Source organism: Epinephelus lanceolatus, chromosome 1 (assembly GCF_041903045.1).
Source record: "Epinephelus lanceolatus isolate andai-2023 chromosome 1, ASM4190304v1, whole genome shotgun sequence".
NCBI lineage: Eukaryota > Metazoa > Chordata > Actinopteri > Perciformes > Serranidae > Epinephelus > Epinephelus lanceolatus.
In genome coordinates, this window is record NC_135734.1 from 30447711 (window position 1) to 30469879 (window position 22169).

General features: G+C 40.5%; 2 protein-coding genes across 2 annotated transcripts in view; both read right to left on the bottom strand.

Annotated features, from left to right (window-relative positions):
- Positions 1-2058, bottom strand: part of skib (v-ski avian sarcoma viral oncogene homolog b) — a 35879-nt gene extending 33821 nt beyond the window's left edge. Inside the window, exon 1 of the mRNA XM_033626369.2 lies at positions 778-2058. Coding sequence (XP_033482260.2) covers positions 778-1671 — 894 coding nt within the window. The 5' untranslated portion in view covers positions 1672-2058. The remainder of the gene's footprint in view (positions 1-777) is intronic.
- Positions 2059-4810: 2752 nt separating this feature from the next.
- Positions 4811-21174, bottom strand: tmem51b (transmembrane protein 51b). Its single transcript, XM_033625617.2, has 3 exons — positions 20907-21174; positions 7419-7851; positions 4811-6355 (listed from the first exon to the last, which is right to left on the bottom strand). The coding sequence occupies exons 2-3, from the start codon at positions 7835-7837 to the stop codon at positions 5887-5889; spliced, it is 888 nt and encodes a 295-aa protein (XP_033481508.1). The 5' UTR covers positions 7838-7851; positions 20907-21174; the 3' UTR covers positions 4811-5886.
- Between the last annotated feature and the right edge of the window lie 995 nt (positions 21175-22169).

Genomic DNA, 22169 nt, shown 5'->3' on the forward strand with positions numbered 1-22169 from the left:
CTCATTAGCAGAGTCCCACACAACAGCTGCTCTGTGACGAAGGAACAGCCACCTCGTCTCCTGGCCCTTTGTCCACACTACTAAACATTTCTGACCCACGCAACCAGCCTGGACGATGACACACACAAACACACACGTATACTATCCTGACGAGTCACAACCCCATCTCTCTCTCTCTCACACACACACACACACACACACACACACACACTCATTTCCATATCCCCACCCTCATTAAACTCTTATCCCCTTCCACAACCTCGTGGCACCATAATGGGCTTCCCTGCCCCCTTCTCTCCCCTCTCACACTAATAAAATATATCATCGGGTCTCCATTTATCATAATGCAGATGCCCTTGGGTAACCCTGAGGGTGGGGGGTTGAGGTGTGAGTTTTGGAGGATGGGAGGGATGCTCAGGGGCATCAGCTGATGGTTAGAGGCTTCACTGTCACATCTTTCAGACATATATGAGGTGAGTGAGACGGTGCAGGAGTAGAGAGGGGACACACACACACACAGAAAGATGTGATGCGACATGTGATTTGCATTATGACTCTGTTGGGGGTTCCTAATAAGACTGAGAACACTTGGAGAAGATACAAACAATCAATCAGAGGAGACAGTGACAGGCCTGATGAGGAGGAAGCCAACATTAATGCTAATTAATGCAGATGCTGTAATGGGCCTGAGGCTGCTGAGATATCCACAGATGCAAACAAAACACATCAAAGACAATAAGTGATGGTTAATAACAAGGTGAAAGAGAACAGACTCACCCTGCATGATTTACTGGACCGCTTGCCCGCCAGGTCAAATTTTCCTTTTAACTCTTTAAGCAGCTGCTCCAGGTGACTCTTCTCCTCTTTGCCGGTGTAGTCCGGGTCTAAGAGCACATAAGCCCGCCAGTTGGCTGAGTCGAATCCCCAGTGGACTGTCCGGTTCTCCAGTCTCTTGTGACTGTGAACCACAAACTTGTGAGGTGGGAACATGAGTCTGCAGTCCATGCACTGGATGCAGGCGGCGCTCGGGCCGGTGTACAGTTCCGGGACAAACAAGCCTTTACACCGGCCGAAACATTCATGATAGACTTTGAAGCTCTTCTCGGTTCGCTCCAACTCCAGGGAGCCTAACTCCTTGTTGCAGTGAGGAGGGTAAGTGCCCCCGTAGATGAGCGCGTTGCAGAGGCGCTCAGCATCCGTCTGAGTGATCAGCCCGCAGGACGGAGCCGAGAAGGGCAGGATACCCACCACTTTGAGGATCTCCAGCTGGTCCGCCGTGCACCGGGAGCAGTAGATGTGCAGGTCGTCGCACACCGAGTTGATCTGCTGGAGGGAGAAATCTCTCAGGACGCTGTTGAGGATCTGCGGCAGGCAGAGTCGCTTCTCGCCGCCGACCACGAAGCAGGAGATGGGCTCTCGCTCTAGGACCGTCTCACACCTCTCCGTGGAGCGGTCGGACGGGATGAAAAGTGGACCGGACATCACCGGGGGTGTCTGAGCCGGCAGGGTGAGCATCATCTCGACGGATTTTCCATCTTTACCGAAGAGTGCGTCCTGGTGCCACCGAGCGGAGAACGCCGCCGGTCCGCCGAGAGAGCGCATGGAACTCAGATGAAACTGCTTCAGAGTTTGTTGAAGTCCGGGATGGGGCTGGAAGCTCGTGCCCTCCATGTTGTCGCCGGTCGGAAAAGAGAGTTCAAAACTCAAAATGAAAGCTGGAATTGACTTATCGGATCGGGCGTCCTCAGCATCCGGCTACACGCTCAATAACGCGCATTTCCATGTCACCGGAGAAGCTTCCCAGCGCGTCCATTCAGAAAACTGACGGCTGCTGAATTCACAGGGGCTGTTCCTGTACGCAGACACGATTAAAGTCGACAACTCCTAGACACAGAACTCGTATTATCCAAAGCACAATCACCGGGTACCGTGTTTCTATGCGCTCCTGCGGTTTTACGCACTCCTAATGTGCGCTCGAAATATGCCTCGTCTGCTCAGTCTGGCGTACTCTCAGTCTGTCTCCCCACTCACTCAATGTGTGAGTCTCTCCCTCTCTCCTCCCTCTCTCCCTCTCTCTCTCTCGCCCTCTCTGTTTGTTTGTGTCTGGTTCAGTCATTGAATCCCAGCCAGGAATGTGACTGACTCCCCGGGCTGGCTCTTCCCTCAGCCAGCTGTTCCTCCCTCTGCTACATGGCAGCTGCACATTAAAAAAAGAAAAAAGAAAAAAAAAATCCCTCTGAACCGAGGGGAGGGTGGAGCTTAGGAAAATACAGTTGATGTTGGAAATATAAAAATAAACTTTAGTGTTTCAGATGTTACAGCCTTGCACATCAGCAGTTTTGGCTTTCTTTAGAAACTTTTTCGAGCATGTAAATTTAAAGTTAGACGGTCCAGAATATATTTGTATGTTTGCTTAAGAAGGTCAACCTGAAACAGTAGGAACATGCAGTGGCGGAAGGAAACTGAGCACATTAATAGTCAAGTACTATCCTTAAGTACATATTTGAAGTGCTTGTAAATTAATCTACTTGAGTATTTCCATTTTATGCTCTTTTATATTTCAGTTACACGACCTTTCAGAGGAAAATGTATTTTTATTCATTTAGTTTTCCACGTTTTTAATGAAGCATTTTTGAAATTCAGGAATGATTCACAACATAAACCAAACATTTTAATTTATACACTACATTTATACAATTTGACAACTTAAGTCAAAAGTACGCTATTTTACAGACTTAACATACAAAAAATGATGAGTTTATGAAATATGATGCAATGGTATACAGTAAAACAGTACAGTACAAGAATTAATTTAAATCAGCTCCACCTCCACTAATAGGAAAATGTCTCCTCTCTTCACATGAATGCATAAACACTGATAATCTAATGATATAATGTGTAATAGTATTTCACACACAGGGTATTTTTCGTAATTTAATATGTTTATAATTGATACTTTAAGCACATTTTGCTGATAAAACTTGTCTACTTACCTATAATTTACATTTTAAATACAGGATAGATAGATAGATAGATAGATAGATAGATAGATTCATTCTGAGCTATCAGTCTATACATGAATCAACATTAGACAGGGCATGGGCATAGTATACTGTCAGATATTAATACATACTTTCAACATATTGTACCACAGTAGCCAGAACTATAACTATAATATTATTACTTTCATTAATGTTGTTGTAAGCTACTGTCATTACCTGCATCTCTCTCTCTCTCTCTCTCTCTCTCTCTCTCTCTCTCTCTGTCTCATTGTGTCATATGGATTACTGTTAATTTATTATGCTGATCTGTTCTGTACGACATCTATTGCACGTCTGTCCGTCCTGGAAGAGGGATCCCTCCTCAGTTGCTCTTCCTGAGGTTTCTACCGTTTTTTTTCCCCGTTAAAGGGGTTTTTTTTTGGGGAGTTTTTCCTTATCCGCTGTGAGGGTCTTAAGGACAGAGGGATGTCGTATGCTGTAAAGCCCTGTGAGGCAAATTGTGATTTGTGATATTGGGCTTTATAAATAAAATTGAATTGAATTGAATTGAATTGAATTGAATAGATACCACTAAATATTGAGACAACTTTTGGATAAATATGAAGTTAATTCAACTAATTAAGCTTTTCGAGGTCAAAGTAAATCATGTTGGTTGTAGGCTACTAAACTAATTGAGATTGTCAGATTATAAAAGACCCATAGGATTTACTCTATAGGGCCAAAGTTGGAACTTCTCAAAAAGATGCATGCAAATTTTTACCCCTTTTTTTTAAGTTAGTGTTTTAAAGACAGTGACACAACACATGGGTGCATAAATGCAGGAAATCAAGTGTTTGACGCTCAAAATTTTCTGGCAGACCCTCACACACCCCATTTCACATGTCCACACCCAGGGCTGAAATGAAATCTACACCCTTGCAAAAAAAAAAAAAAAAAACTTTTTGGTATTATGAAAGCATATTATTTTGTATTATTACAACAACTTTCGATATCTGTGTCAAAACCGACCTATTTATTTTCAATGTAAATCTATTAGGGCCCTCAGTTGTGTCAGGTTTTGTCACTCCTGAGCTGTCATTAGCATCAACACTATGCTACATTACTGTACACACCAGGCAGTTTTAAACCTTGATACACCTAATTGTTCATATTTATTAATTTAACATCAAAATAGAATTAGCAGCAAACTAAAAATTTGGCATGTAAAATGCAGCATGGTATGATCAGAGACACAAAAATGCATGCAGTTATATAATCTGTGTTTATCATTGTGTCTCAGTCTATGCTTTTAAATGTGTTTAAGATCACAAATAAGCCTTATTGTAACTACAATATAACTTTGGGCAAAATTATACAGAGAGCATTTGATTATTACCAAAACTGTTGATTTGATATGAGTCATATTCATCTAATTTTCAATTAACTTATGCATCTAAGGGTTAAATGGCACTCTCAAAAACGTAAATGCAAATTCCATACCAACACAACACCTATAAAAATCCTATATAACTAAGATATTGAGAAGTCAACACAAATTAATCACAAAGGCTTTACTTCACACTGATTCCAACATTGATAACACCTCCCCTCACTCATACATTAAAAATTATTTTACGTTTGAATCACTATTTCTTTGTTCTTATTGTTTCCTGGCAAATAACTATCAGCTGAACAACTTTGAATCAACGTGGTTTGGTCTTCCCTTAACCACTAGAGGGCGCTAAATGCTAGTTAATAAACGTGATGGAAACTGATGAGCGTCCAAAAAGGAGTTTGAAAAGGTGACACAATATAAAACAGATCAAAGCAAACATCTACAGTTAGATTTTATTAACTGAAAGCACAAACACAGTATTTATCTCTTTTGAAATAAATACAGCTTTGTCAATCTTACAGCAAGAAAAATCATCACAAGAATGAGCAGTTTCATTAATCTGTGTGTTTGAGAGTCTTACTTTTACTGATTCTAACGAGATATGTTTGATAATGTTTGAGGAATTAAACATACAACAATGCAACTCAATTTCAGGGACATTTTGCGACAAAAATATAAACATTTTGACATGATCCTAAATGAAATAGAAAACCATTTATTCACCACTTTTTACACAGACATCACACAGGATAGTTTAAACATCTTAACACTTATAAAAGTCCCATGAAACATTTAATTAGTCATTTAATGTCACATCCGAAACCAGAATATCCAATAGTTTTTCTCTGATTTGTTCCCAGTGTTTTCAGTATTTTACAGTTCACACTGGGCATCACACAGATGGCATTTTCATTTTCAGGAGGCAGTTTGTTAAAGACAACAGGTTTAAAAACAACTTACAAAAAGAACTCAAAAACAAACGGGTGATATGTCAAACATTTTCTGGCCTCTTCTCTCTTTCTTCAGGGTTACAAATCCCCAAAAGGTTGCACATCCAATGCTTCTTATACTTAATACCTTTAAAATCTCCCAGTTAATCAGTTTCCCTTTTCCCCCTTCTCAATCACAACATGGTTCAAACTTTTTCACAACTAATCAGCATCAACATACAGCAACATTAAGAATTCCTGCTAAGGTGAAAACATATATGAGTTCAGGTTTCTGTCCGTTACAACACACACTGTTGTTGAATAAAAGTGAAAGGCTGTCCCATATTTGTCTACAACAATATCTTGACAGCTGATCCTTTCACACAGACTTAATTATGCTTTACAACAAAATAAATATGCTGATCACAAGCTTTAGTAGTGAAGACAATGTTCTCATTTCAGGAGTGCGTCTGCACGGCCTCCCTCACGCTGCTCGCAGCCACATTTAACCTACTTAATACCAACCTTGAAAATGGGTTTTCAGAAATGTTATCATTAGTCCATTTAACACAGATATTTTTTATTCATCGGGAGTAGGCATCAATTCAGGCATCTTATTGTCGTACTGTGGTGGCGGAGTGATGGGTTCAATGGTCACTGGATTCTGTGTGGGGCTGCGGATTTGGAGGCGGAAGTCTTTCAGGTGCAGTTTGTCTGACTTGATCCTCCTCACCCGGAGAGGCCGCAGTAAACGGCTGGCCCGGCTGGCGCTGCGAGTGGGCAGGCTGGGGTTTGGCTGGAGGGCAGCATGGTCAGCCTCGGGCTCAGCAGCAGGTTGAGCCGGAGCTGGTGCGGCATCATTAAGAGGGGTGACCTCTGTGGCATTGTCAGTGGAGCCTGCTCCCTCGTTTTCCACAGCAGCTATGATATCCTCGTAGGACGGCAGCTGGGAGGTGCTCTGGCGAAGGTTGCTATTGCGGACTGGGTAGGTGTCACTGCCAACGACCTCATCGTAGCTCGGCACGTTGTACGTGGTTGGATCTGAAGCACTGCAAAAAGGATGAAGAGGTGAACCTCGGTGAGAAAATAATCAAACTTTAAAGCTGAAATAACTTGTTTTTGCCACTCAGGGGAAGTGGAAACAAGATGTCAATACAACACTGACATATCACTTTTTATGTTGATTAAGAGGTTGGCAAATGGTTTAATATTTTCACATCCTGCAAATGCAGTGCAACATAGTTTTGAAACCATGTTTGTATCCACCCGGAAAATCTAAGTCCAATACTCACTCTGTTTTAGCCAGTGTTCGAAGTAGAAAAAAAAAACAGGTGCTGGTGCTTCCCTTGTACACATGTTGGTCTGTGTATGGGAGAGGGTTTTGTGGGCTGATGCAAACATCATGACTCTTAGGAGTCCTAGTAGTGGCACTGGCATTAGCTTGCTGGCCCCTTGATCTGCTCTTAGTAATAAAATTTGACTTTCAAAACTCTGCTGGTCATCTTCTGACTCTTATGGTGTTCTTTGTGTTGCTGTTTGGAGCCAGGTCAACATTATTGGAGTCTAATGTAACACTAGTTAGACTAGCAGCTGACATACAAAAGCAGGCAGGTGTGAACGTTAACAGGTAAGCATAATGTAGCGCCCCCTGGATAATGCAGTTTGTCTGGGACCATTACGAATCGCCAAGAAAACTAGATATGGAGAGGGCCAAAAAGAGAACTGTCAACTTGTGAGATGAGCTGGTGCACAAGAAAAAGTCACGGCGCACACAAAAGAGTAGATGTAGAAGTGCCAGTACAGCATACAATTGAAAACTGGCCCATTTCAAGCACTGGTTTTAGCTCTGTTTTTGGTCTCTACCAGCCCTTGAGGGAATTTTTAAATAATTTTGCTCACCATAACACCTTTCATAATAAATCAGGATCTTTGTTTCTCGGCTGGACTTCAAACTATCACATCATGTTCCAATAATTCAGGCTGTCTCATTAAGCAGGATTACTAATTTTGCTGTTTCCAGTAAAATCCAGAAAAACAAAGTGGCTTTAAATATTCCAGGTTGAAATGTTTCGAAATCAGACTTTAAAACAAAGACAAGAAGCCATCACTCACGCCTCCTCATCCTCCCCTGGCACATGGTTCATGAAGGGGACTCCTACTGCAACTGGCTGGTTTCTTCTGTTGCGTCGTGCCCTCTTGCTCCTCACACCGAGGAAAATTGATAAAAGCAACATGGCCGCCCCGACTCCAACCAACACCATAGCCACTGTTGCAGACTTTTTGTTGTCCTTTTCATCCTCGTTCTCAGCACCGTCAGGCCCCGTGGTGGTGTTGCCCGACGAAGTGGGGGAGCCGCCTGAGGCCTCACCGTCCATCGGTATCACAGTCCACACAATCATGACAATACCCAGAGCAATGAGTCCCACTCCCAGGGCGCACAGGGCATAGTGAGCACCTGAACCAGCACCCTCTGAGTTGGAGGATCTGTTGGGACGGTCGTTGCCGCCGCATATACCCCGACTGGAACACATCCCTGCTGGAGGACCTGCCAATACAGTGAGAGGAGACACAAACCATGAAGCTGTCACACTGTAATGATAGATCGTAGTAACCTAGTAATCGTAGACATGCTGTACTTCCATTGAGCACAACTGCCTTATTTTACTGGCTGTTATACAAACTCATGTGGTGAACAGGGAGCTTGGTTTCTGCTGCTGTGTGACAACAGGCATTTCAACATTTCAGCTTCTCATCTGATACCGCCCTCACCCCCAGCAGTTATTGTGACAGTCAGAAGCTTAATGTGGCAAAGGTGAGGAGTTAGGCAGGCTAGGAAATAGACCCTGCTGTAACAGGCTCAGTTCTAAAATTTTAGAGTAGATACTGGCATTATATGAAACTAAATGACCAATGTTATATATTGGTACCGGCCACGTCACACTATAAAGGGTTAAGCAATGCTCTGAAGTAGGGCTGGGCAATATGTCCTGAAAATGATATCACAATATTTTTCGTCTATATCGCGATACACGATATAAATCTTGATATTTTTTATTTTTCATTAATGCTAGGACTGGGAGACAAAATCAAACATAACAATATTTCTGACCAGATAGCCTCTCTGATGCGATAAAGTTGCAGGGATGATTATTGTTGTTGTTTGGGTTTTTTTGTTTTTTTTTCCAGAAAACATTAAAACAAGATTTTTGATCAATAATCATCAATAATGTGGATATAATGACTAAGTGGGTTGAAGCAAGCATTACAACAAATAGAAAACAGGTAAGTTAGCAATGGCGATAAGTGGTAATTGCAATGTGTCTGTTGGCATAGTTTAAGGCTTGAAACCAGGCTGGTGAATTTATTTATGTCTGTTTTTTTATGAGGCCTACGGCTGGCGAGAAGAAAGTGTGATCACAGCATAGATAATGTGTGAGAGTGTGTGCATGTATGTATGTTTTGGTGCGGATTACTAATGACTTAGTGCCGCCTGTGATTTTTCCTGGGAATGTCATCACAGACACAAAGTTAAGTTCCTAATACTGCAATTAGAAGGGCTTTCCTCAGTGGCTCAGTCACCATTCAGCAATATGTAGTAACTTAACAGACAAATGTTTAAAGGTCAAGTGTGGAGGATTTAGTGGCATCTAGTGGTGAGGTTGCAGATTGCAACCAAATGGCACTTCTCCAATGTGCCAAGCGAGTAAGAGAACTGCGGTAGCCGATGTGAAAAAGTGAATGGCCCTGTCTGATCCAAGTGTTTGGTTTGTCTGTTCTGGGCTACTGTAGAGCAATGTGGCGGACTCTGTGGAAGAGGACTAAGGCTGGGTTCCCATACAACCAGTACCTAATAGGCTGAATCAAAACGCAGATTTGATGCCTCATTTCGGTGCCAGAATGTGTGCGTAGGGAGTGTGCAGCTGAGAGGGTGTTAAGTTTACTGTGGCAGTTCACTGTGTGTACAGTTAAGGCCATTTGTCAGTGAATAAATGCTACAGCTCCTTGAAACCCCAGCCAAGTTCCTGTGTCTTGCCTGTCACCTGCTGATTAAAGGGGTTAGCCCTGACATTAGCAAGCAGACTTAGCATCCCACTGGAACCCGACCGGGCTCACTGAAGGTGGACTGTTGATTTTGTCAACAGTCCATAATTCCTTTTGGCTGGACTGACAAAAGGTTTTTGTTTAGTGCAGTTTACAAATCATTAATTCATTAATTTTCTGTAACTGCTTATCCTGCTAGGGGTTGCAGAGGGGCTAGAGCCTATCCCAGCTGACACTGAGTGAGAGGTGGGGTACACCCTGGACAGGTCACCAGACTATCACAGGGCTGACACATAGAGACAGACAACCATTCACACTCACATACTCATTCACTCACATATGGTCAGTTTAGGGTCCCCAATTAACCTGCATGTCTTTGACTGTGGGAGGACGCTGGAGTACCCAGAGAAAACCCACACTGACACAGGGAGAACATGCAAACTCCTTGCTTATTTGAAACCACAAATGTCTCTGTTTGAAAATATCTGATTTTATCTTTTATGCTTAGTAATCATACTGAGTACATGGATGCATAAAAAGAGCATGGCCTGGATGGGTCTAACATTGCCCATGTTGGTATTAGAGCTAAGGGTGTGTGATCTCAGCGTATAGACCTTCTTGTTGCTGTCCAGCACCAGCTGCATTGGTGTGTGGGTTTCTCCTCTGCTGTCCTTTCTTGTTAGTCTATTGAACGGACGCAGCCAAGACAAACTTTGTTGTTGCCCTAAGTGACGCAGGTCCACAGCAGCCCTTAGACTATACTATCATAATCAGCCATCAGGTAATGTTTGAATGAAGCCTCATATATTCTTGATTACCTGAGTAATTATTTTGTCTATAAATTGTCAGAAAATGGGAAAACAGTTTCCCACACCCCAAGGTGACATCTTCTTATGTCTTGTTTTGTCCAGTTGACACTCCCAAAACCCAAAGATATTCAGTTTACAGTGATACATAAAAGAAAGAAGGAGAAACAGAAAACAGCAAATGTTTCCTGTTTTAGCTTGCAAAAAGGTTGCTGATAATATTCTGTCAACTGACAAGTCAACTAATCCACTACTGTTACATGGTTCATATACCATCAATTGCAAGTAACCACTGAGACCTATTTCTAACACTACAAGGTCCATCTGATAATTGTTTTATGTTTTTACATGTCAAGTCAAGCCCCAAAACACAAGTTAGTCTACAAGAGCTTTTTAAACATGTGACGCCCTTCCTTCCACACCACTGCCTGCCTCAGGCATTACAGCATTTGTTTTACAGCATGTGAGTTGTGAATGTGTCTTTCAATGTGTGTTCATATTCATTCAAATCTACATCTCAGGCTCCACAGGAGCTTGTTTCCTCTGCATATCAGGCTTGCTCAGATTTGTTCCTGAGCGGAGCCACATCCCCAAACTAAAAAATGTTTTACTGCTGCAACAATTAAAGCCTGTCCTGACTGAATTTCAGCATCACGCTTTTGATTGCCACTGAACTAAATCTGGCTGCATCTGAGAATGAATGACTTCATTTACGGTTTGCATAAAAACGCTGAGAGGCTGCTACATTTTGAGCAACAGGAGCGAGAGAGCAGGTTAACAAGAAAACAGGTTATAAGTAAACAAGTGCAGAGGAAGCTCCACACGTCTTAACATGACGGACTGAGAGACAGAATCACTGAGGGGAGTGACTCACACTCAAAGAATGGAGCGACACAAAAATGTCCATGGTATGATAATATACTACTCAACACTTATTGTGAAGTATACAATAAAACACAGTGGATCTTGTATAAATGTGTCCCAGAAATAACGCAAAATATGTATAATGTATAATTTATTGTAAGTCATTACAACAATCCTGCAAAACTGCTACTTCTGTAAAGTATGGGGTTTTTTGTCTAGTTTTGAGACTGTGTCAGAGAGGCGGTGTGTGATGTTTGAACTGTACTTGTACTGTAATGTTCATGCAACTGGTTCTCTGTAAGTAAACACACCTCACTGTATATATCAAACCTGGATGAGACCCCCCCTTTTCACAAATTCTCACAATAAAACAGTGAACTTCAAAGTTACAATCCCCCAAATCTGTTTTATGTTCTGTTTGGCAGCACTTATGGTGCCAGAATGTGTGCGTAGGGAGTGTGCAGCTGAGAGGGTGTTAAGTTTACTGTGGCAGTTCACTGTGTGTACAGTTAAGGCCATTTGTCAGTGAATAAATGCTACAGCTCCTTGAAACCGCAGCCAAGTTCTTGTGTCTTGCCTGTCACCTGCTGATTAAAGGGGTTAGCCCTGACGTTAGCAAGCAGACTTAGCATCCCACTGGAACCTGACCGGGCTCACTGTAGGTGGACTATAAGGCTGACCATCTGTTCTCATAGTGGTGAATGTCAGCTACTGCTTAACAGACAATAGAGAAACATCTGGCTACTGAGGCTCTCCTAAGTTAGCAAAACACTTTTGAAACATATACTATGAGCTCTGCTGTTTATGTTGAAGGAATGACGCTGTCTTTGTTAAGTCTATGTTAATTTTGGTGTTTGTGGGTGTGTGTGTGTGTGTCTGTGTTTTTTTTTTTGTCTTAAAAATTAATAAAAATTTAAATAATGAGTTACTATTATTTAGTGTTAATTGTAGATGAGTAAGGTTTTGTTTTTTATGTAAGTTTATGTTCAAATTTCAAGTTTAAATTTGCCTTTGCAATAAAAAAGCACTTCTTTCATGTTGTTAGCCATCATATTGTGCTTTACTTTTCAAAGAGTGTCAGTTCAGGTACAGTTTCAATACCCGTACTGTTGTAAAACTAACATTTTAGCACCGGTATCTGGAAAAACCCCAAACGATATCCAACCCTAAAGAGGCCCGCTCCATATGTAAATATAAATGGCTTAATCTAAGGTAACAAAAACACAACAATTCTTATTTTCAGGTGATTATAAATAAATGAAAACATGGTTATGAATATTATATTCTATTTCTGTAAATATATCCACATAAGGGCCTGTGTCTACATAGCATTTTTTTCTCAGTGCTGGTAACTTTTTTCAACTGTTCCCAATGAAAAGAGTGTCCACGGCCAGGTAGAGAAAAAGTGCAAATTTTTCAGAGCGCTCTGCCTGTTTTGTGCGGCCACCCCGAGCGCTTCCAGTTGAAAATCTCTGAAATTTTCAGAAAGGCGTTGGTGATGTCATGTTGGTCCTTTAGCTTGGCTACTGTCTAACTGTCACAACAAAGATAGAAGAGCCCATTTGTGGGACCAGATCGGCCCATGGACACTGGATGTTGCTGGTGAGTGTTGTGCTTTTATCACTGTACTGCTGTAAGCTTGTTAACTGTATAATCAACGCTCTGTTGACATAGCATTGCATTAGCTACCCTGCTAATGTTAATGTCAAGAAATTGTTGGCATAGAAACAAAACCCATGTGCAGCCAGTCATTTAAAGACGAAGTGCTGGGAGAGCTTCTTTTTTTATGAAGAACAGGGATAAAGCGCTTCCCAGTGCCCTGGGACCGCTTTTCTGCTGAAGAAAAAAAGTTATGTGAACACAGGCCCTAAATCCTATCCTACTTTAAACATTTTTATCCTCGTTACAAGGATTCCTGATCCTGTTCCTGACCCACCAGTTTGGGAACCACTGTTTTTGTAGCATTACAGATTGCCTCTAGTGAAGTGAGTTGTGTGGCAACTGTTGTTGTGTAAACTGAAGCCTGAGTCAAGTGCTGTGAAACATGTTCAAATAATGTTATCATGCAGGAAGTATTCATTAGAAATACAGACCGTGGTTGTAAAAGTGCTGCATCTGGATTAAGACCTGTTCACCAACAATGTTGAGGTTGTGTGTCAGTGTTCATAAAATGCTACACTGGTATTAAAGGTGCTGCTGTGCACCAAATAAATCATTAAAAGCCTTTCGACCACCACACTCTAGTCCACACACTCACATTTATGGCAAGGAAAGATGGCTCAGGCTCTGGCTCAGCAACAGAGAGAGAAACTTTTCCTCTCTTTAACAATCCACATTTTGTAGTTATAAGCAACCAACAAAAAAATGTGTACTCTGTGAGCTTAAATGTTTGAACACCTTGACCACATTTTTAACAATGTGCCCTGAGACACCCTGCTGCATCAGTAGCACTGCGGTACTGAGCCATTAAGTGGATCATACACTATACTGTGGGTTGCAATATGAAATGGTGCTCTTTTATAAATTATTGCCTGTCAAAAGTTTTTCTATAAAATTCTGTAAAAATCATTCAATCATTAAATCAATCAATTTTGTCACATAAAATCATATAAATACAATTTCAATCAAATGTAATCCTGTCAGTTTCTTGAATTTGTGCATTTAAAACAGTGTAATATTAACAAATATGTCTGTGGGGTGGGATTTACACTCTTCAATATGCTGATTTGAATGTAAAATGATAATTAATATATAATTGTGGTCTAAAAATAAGTGGAGAAAAATCAATGAAGCAACAATAAAACAAGCCTGTCCGATTCTTTCTACGAAAATCAGTATTAAACCCAAAAATCCTTCAGTCACAGCCAAGCTGCAAACGACACAGGAAAATACAATCCTGAGATACCAAACAAATTCTTGTGAAAGCAAGAAAAGCTGTTCAGACTACAACTATTTTTACATTTACATTTCAATCCTGAACTCCTATAATTTACATTAGAACTGGGCAACATTCATTCATTCATTCATCTTCTAACCGCTTCATCCTCTTGAGGGTCGCGGGGGGGCTGGAGCCTATCCCAGCTGACATTGGGTGAGAGGCGGGGTACACCCTGGACAGGTCGCCAGACTATCGCAGGGCTGACACATAGAGACAAACAACCATTCACGCTCACATTCACACCTATGGACAATTTAGAGTTATCAATTAACCTAGTCCCCAGTCTGCATGTCTTTGGACTGTGGGAGGAAGCCGGAGTGCCCGGAGAGAACCCACGCTGACACGGGGAGAACATGCAAACTCCACACAGAACGCCCGGGATCGAACGGGCAGCCCTCTTGCTGTGAGGCGAGAGTGCTAACCACCACACCACCGTGCCGACTGGGCAACATAAAAAACTATAATAAATGCTATTTAAACGGCACCTTTTGTGCACAAAATGCAGCTCAAAGGACTGAGAAAGGCAGAAGAAAAGTATTTATCATACATGATCTAACTCTGTTATTATATTGTGGGATTTGAATATCTCAAATAATACTATATGGAATTGTGTAACACCATAAATAATGCTTTACAGTTTAATTTGTTGGATCCACCTGGCTTACCAAAATGTCTGAGACCACCTGTTGCATTGTGAACAAACCTGGTGCTCACAGTGTGCAGGAAGTGAACACTTCCTTTTGCATGACTTCACTTTCCAATGCACCTGTCAAGCAGGTAACCATCACTGATTTTAAACAAATGAACAATGCCAGCTGAATAAATGACACGTCATAACTATCCATTTAACAGGTGACTTGTGATCTACAGTATATAAACATCAGAATGTGTAAGTGTTACGTTTATCTTCTTATGCTGCCCATTCTTGTTTCACATTGCAAACAAAGTAAAACTAAGTTGTATGCACAGAACAGAAACAAATAAAACATTTGAAACAGCAAACTCATTACTGAAGGCTTGTCTGAGACTGAAATTTGTCATCTCTATTCATCGCATATTAGTGTAAATTTTAGGGCAAATACTTGAGGCGACATGAATGACGAGGGAGTTAGCTGGAAATACAAGACATAAAGTAGGCACTTGTTAGTTGAGTCTTTTTGTACCTGTGGTAGTGCTGTATGGGCCATTCAGAGCATAAGATTCAGAGTCTGAGCCGGGATTGTCTGCACAGAGTTCTCATCCATAGAGGTGGCTGAGCTGGCAGCTAGCAGCTAATGATGCTAACAGTGCTGACAGAAACAACAGTGTTATCCAAGGGGGGGTCTGGAGGGAGGGCATTACACTTCAACAACGACACCATCCCATCACCGTGGGTTGGTACGCAGTTATCAATCACTGTATGAGGACAATACAGAATGGCAGCCATTACCCAGTCAGTGGAACACACTCACAGGAACTCACACACACACTACCATGTGCATGCAACCGGCCTATCTTCCACAGTTTAGAACACAAAAGCTCAGATTTAAACACACAGAGGGTGTGTTGCTTTATTTTCTGCTCAGGCTGCCATGACTTCACTTTATCTTTACACAGCAAATAGTTTCCTGTTGCTATATTAATGTTCTAAATGTCACACACAGCTCCTTTAAAAGTTCAATAAACCATTGTAGTCATACCAACACTTCAAAAAATTTGCCTAAGGGTAAGCACATACAATGACAGTTTGTGCTGTCTTACAGTATGTAATTATTGCCAGATCCATTCCAGTGTGCCAATATGAACTGTGCTGGAGGGTTTTAAAGTATACTTACAGTTATTCAACCCTGACTTCCAAAAAGTTGGGATGCTGTGTAAAATGTAAATAAAAACAGAATGCAATGCTTTGCAAACCTTAATTGACGTATATTCAATTGAATACAGTACAAAGACAAGATGTTTAATGTTCAAACTGATAAACTTAATATACGCCCATTATGAATTTGATGTGTGCAACAAGCACAAGCATAATCGTCAGTTTGGGAACTGACGATTATTTTCAAACTGAAATTCATTCCCATTTTGTTTGATATATGACTCAACAGTCAGGGGTCTTTGTTGTCATATTTTGTGCTTTATAATGTGCTGCACATGTTCAGTGGGAGACAGGTCTGGACTGCAGGCAGGCCACTCTAGTACCCACACTTTTTTTTACTATGAACTTGTGCAGAGTGTGTTGCTGTCATTGTCTTGCTGAAAAACACGTTTTCTGAACAGCAGCATATGTTGCTCCAAAATCTGTATGTGCCTCAACAGATGTGCAAGTTACCCACAATGCCCTGGGCACCAACACACCCCGATACCATCACGGATGCTGGCTTTTGGACTTTGTGCTGGTAACAATCTGGATGGTCCTTTTCCTCTTTGGCTCAAAGGACGTCAGTGATGTCAGTGTTTTCCAAAAACAATTTCAAATGTGGACTCATAAGACCACAGCACACTTTTCCACATCCATCTCAGATGAGCTCAGGCCCAGAGCGACTGGCGGCATTTCTGGATGTTGCTGATATTTGGTTTTCACTTTGCATGTTAGAGTCTTCACTTGCATTTGAAGATGCAGTGACAAACTGAAAATGGTTTTCCGAAGTGTTCCTGAGCCCGTGTGGTAATATCCTTTATATAATCATACTGGTTTTAAATGTAGTGCAGCCTGAGGGGTTAAAGGTCATGGGGCATTTAATGTTGGTTTGCAGCTTTGCCTGTTACATGCAGAGAGTTCTCCAGATTCTCTGAATCTTTTGATGATATAATGAACTGTAGATGGTGAAATCCATGAACTCTTTGCAATTGTGAGTCCAGAAACGCTGGTATTACACTGCTGGACCATTTTCCCACACAGTTCCTCACTTGAGAACAATTGAGCCTTGCAAGGAAGCCCCTCTCATACCCAATCATGATACTTTAATTTGTTACCAGTTAGCCTGCTTACCTGTGAAATATTACAAACCGGTGTTTTGAGAGTATTCGACAGCTTTTCCAGTATGTTGTTGCTCTTGTACAAACTATGTTTTAAGGTGTTTCAGGCATCAAAGGCATGGGTGTATATTTTACAAAAACAATAAAGTTAATCAGTTTGGACACTAAGTATCTTGTCTTTTACTGTATTCAACTGAATATGGGTCAAATGGGATTCACAAATCACTGCATTCTGCTTTTACTGACATTTTAGTCAGCGTCCCAACTGTCTTGGAATTGGGGTTGTACTTTAAATTCTGTAATCTGTGGATTTGCCATGGAAATGCATCTCATAAAACACAGAGTCAAAAAAAAAAAAGTTAAATCTGTTGTATGTACATCATAAATTAAAGTGAGTAAACCAGTTCAAACTTCCTGCACCCATCACTATGGAGCCACCACCTGCTGCTCTACTCTCAGGACAAGACAAACAGTGTCGACACATGAAGTGATGGCATTTTAGTTTATGATTTAAAGGACAAAGTATTTAAAACATGTCATCAATGTGCTTAAATGCAAATTAATTTGTCCATCCCTTCGCACAAAGCACACCCTGCAATTAAGCTTCAGTCCTCTTGTTCTGACAAAGACGTGATGGGATGGGCAGGGAGAGCCGCTGCTGTTAACAAAGGGGTCCTGAATGCTCTGTGCGTATGAGGGAGAGCTAATGACTGGGAGGACAATCAAATAATTGATTGTCCTTTTTATCATGGTCTGTGGAATATGTTACTGATACACTGGCACCGGCATCACAGTGCTTTTCTTGTGATGCTGAAGCAGGTGTTTCCCACGGACATCTATTAAATGGCTCTCTGGCATTGTAATGACGGCCCACACACTGCGTCTGTTTGAACAATGACACTTGGCAATTTGGTGTACATGTTAAATCTCAACTGTGAGTGAAACTCAATTAAAGTACTTTAACTCACTGAATAAACAGAGTAGTGCTGGGTGATAATTCGATATTATTATATTTGATTGTCTATTGATCATATCATGTCACTATTTTACAAAATGATGTTTAAATTAATTAAAGAGATACTCTGCCAATTTTCAACCAGTGTTGTATCATGACTGTGGGTAGTATATGTAAATGAACTGTGGTAAACTTCCCTCCATCTTAGCAGCACTCAGATCTTCCTGCTCATCTCTCAGATCTAACGCATCATCCAGCGGATTTTTGCTGGCTCTAGGGCCTATTTCTCGCCTAAAATGTTTTCAGAAACATATTTTAGTGCACTGTTTGGCTGTAGTATGAGAACAGGAAGTGGGACTGTTTCCTGTATTGTAAAAACAGAGGCTGAAAAAAACAGTAAAACTAAGCAGCACTGATAAAATATGAACCAATATTCTGCCTATTTCACACCTAAAATGTTTCCAGAAACTGCTTACTGCTAAACTGTAAGTCAAGGTTCTCTGTTACTGGCCCGCCGCCATATTGTTTTCTGTGTCAAAACAGCGAAGCTCGATTACGTCACCCACCAGCAGTGCTTACTGATCTGGGGTCTCATTTATAAACCCTGCGTACGCACAAAACAAGACCTGAAAGAGGCGTACGCCACTTCCAACGCAAACGATGTGAGCTACAAAAACAGACTTGATGGGAGAAACTCTGACCCATGCTGACAAACATTTTGGAGACAGGAAATTGGTGATGCAGATGGTGAGGTTTTTGTTCAAACTTACATTTTTAGTATGGATCCTACACATTTTTTTTTTTAAATAAATGAGACCCCTGGTGCGGTGCAGGGCATTCTGATAGATGTAGGTTTTCTATGTCTTGAGCCTAATGGAGTGCCTCAAACTTTTTCTCCTGTCACACAGCTCCACATGAACTACGCTCTGCAACAACAGTGTTCTCTTTTAGAAGCAAACTTAAAAACATATCTCTTTTCACAAGCTTTTAAGTGTATTTTTTGTTTGTTTTAAGAATTAATATTATTATTGTTATTATCTCCCTTTTTTAAGACTAATGATAGTGATAATACCTTCTCTTATGTTTTTTTTATGTCCTGTTTGTCATGTATGATGTATCTTAAGCACATTGAGTTTACGCTTTCGTATAAAATGTGCTTCATAAATTAACTTGACTTGACTATTATTATAACTCACATCCAAATAATTTTATTATCATTCACAGCACTTTATCTAGTATAGTTGTTCATGTGTAACATTTATACAAGTTGCTTTTCCATGTCTCCTTGTCCTTAAAGAAATTTTAGTTTCTTCCTATCGATGTTTTAAGTGGGACAGTTGTGAGTATAACGGTAAAGTCGAGGATCAGTTGTCACCCTGAGAAACTGTTTGTTATATAAACTTATGCCAAGAGACACTGCCATGATTCCCCATCAAGAAAATAAGGTTGCGCTGTGCGTAACATAAAAATACAGTTAACTGCATTAAACATCAAACTGATAATGATTTTATAGGTTATTTTGCACGTGTATTTCATTTTGGGAAAACATTCTAATTATGATGTTGATTTCAGCCATATTACCCAGCCCATTCTGTAAGTGTGTGAGACTTAGTGCACATTCACGCATCAAGCCCATAGGCAGAACTGAGGCAAGTGCTGACTTAATTAAACGGATCAAATATCAGCTCTGACATGACTGACCCATATTAAATACAGTTTCTTTGTCGATGTCATCATAAAATTCTGCTCTTAGGTACATTCATTCAGTCATGGTGGCTCACAGACTCAGTGTTTAGCGGCATATTTAAGAAAATATTGATAAACATAACTGTTGCGATTTATGGTACTGTACTGATTATCAAAAATTACATTGATTTTTAACGTCTTTTTAACATTTTCTCAATTAGTTTACATAAAGAATCGTCCATTTTTATATACTTATTTTTACTGATTCTTGCAGATTGTTAAGTCTTTTGCTTGGACTGCACAGAAAGGAGAGCCATGTTGGATACAAACGCAGATCTCACTCTTCTGACTGCATACAAATTTAAACATTGCATTATAGTGTGTTATAGCCTACCATAACAGTTCTCCTAAAATGCCATTATATTGCCTTGCTTACAAAACACCACAACACATTGGATCATAACCCCTGTATCGTAATATGTATTTAATTGTTGGATTCTTGTCTGTACACTACATTTACTCCTGACCTCAGGTTACTTTGCATACAGATGACTCCAAGGATATCTATTTTACATATGTGAAACAAGGAGCACTGCTATTGGATGAGCGTTCCTCTCAGTATAGATGAGGTCATGGACTCTGTTGGATCAGAGCATCCCTACTTTAATACCTTACTCACTGAATTAATACTGTATTTATGATTTCTGTGTTTTACTTTGCCATTTAGGAGCCTGATTTCCTGCTCGACTTCACAGATACACACACACACACACACACACACACACACACACACACACACACACAGATACAGTATATGCTGATACTGATGTGCCAAGAGAACCAACATGTGCCGTACCACCATCATCACAGTGTCCTGCTCTGTGATTCTGTCAGGCTGCATGCTGACCTTCTGTGTCCTTTCCAATGGCTGCTTTCTTCCTAACATTAACACACAAACCCTGAGCTGCTCTGCACGTTACAGACTGGACGGGTGTGTCCTGTTCAACATCAGGACATTTACAGCACTAAAACAACAGCCTCTCCTCTGCTGTAACACTCACCTGATCACTGCTGCTGTTAGGGAACTGTACAGGTAACATGTAGGCTGTTTAACTGGTGAAACATTACAGGAGGGTGTCCGTCCTTCAGCCTGTGTGCAGCCAGCGCCTTTATTGTGTGTAAAGTAGGAAGGGACCTGAGAGGGAGGACCCGTCCCCTCACAGCAGCCACTACAAACTTATCTGGACACAGCTCTGATCCAACACCTCATTAAGATAAAGCCTTCTACAGCTCTGGCTCATCTGATAGTGGTCTCATGGTGCTACATGGTGGAGGTGATCTGGAAGAGGCCTTACCTTGTCGCCGCTCAGTGCCAAAGAACTTCCCTCTCTCCACCGGTGAGTTACCTGAATCACGCAGGTGTTTTCAGGAAGATCACAGAGGAAGGAGACATAGACGCGACAAATGGCGCCCTGTTTAAGAGAGGTTTCTGCTTTTAAAAACACAAAGCGTATTGTTTTAGATAACAGATAACAATGTGGGCTATTTATCAGGAACTTTGTTCAAATTCCAGCCGTATTGAAACCTCCCCTCTGCTGCTTGTAAAGTGCGTCTGTGACCTGTTCTCCGCTCGGTCCTAGTGCCGCCCAGGTGAACTTCCTCTGGGGACACATCAGTGGGACAAGGACACACCCGCAAACAGATCAGTAAAGATGACTGAAATTGAATAAACATATTAAAGTAAAGCACGATTAACACGGTTTAACATGGCCAATATAAGGGGGACTGAATAATAATTTCTTTAACAGTTTTATTTTAATTTTTTTAAAGTAATTTCAATAAATGTACATACATTTGAATTTTAAATACATTTATTTCAGAATCTCTCTGAATTATACTTCATACTTTCAGCTTCTCAAGTGGGAGGATTTGCTCCATTTCTTTGTCATATATTATAGATTAATGATTATTCATTTATCTATCTGTTTACTTACTTATTTTCTGTCAAACAATTTGATGATGTCCCCTTGGTCTCTTGAATGTTTTAGGTAGACATTTTTAACTGTTTTCATGACCAATCTGACAATAATAATAATAATAATAATAATAATAATAATAATAATAAAATCTTCTTCTTATATCATTATTATTATTTATTTATTTAAGAATAAAATGTCAAATACATTTATTCAAATAATTTTTAATTTTTAAATTATTTTCCAGAGCTCAAGGGAACACCATCAAATTGCTTGATAGAAAATAAATAAATAAATAAATAAAAATAGAAAATAAGTTTCCTATAATATATGACAAAGAAATTGAGTAAATCCTCACAACTGAGAAGCAAAAAGTATAATATTAATACTAATACTAATACTTCTATTGTTGTTTTGATAATCATAGCTGTTATGTCTATTTCTTTGTAAGTACATTGAGAGCAACGGGAAAAAAACAGAAAGCCATTAAAGCTGATGATGATTCCGATCAAATTAAATCAAAATAAAGGTAATCTTTTCAACAGTATCTTTGACTGTGATGTGTAGAAGAGGAAACCAATAATTCTGACATGTTGTGGTCTGAAGTATTTGACTCATATTCTTTATAGTGTGGCATTATGT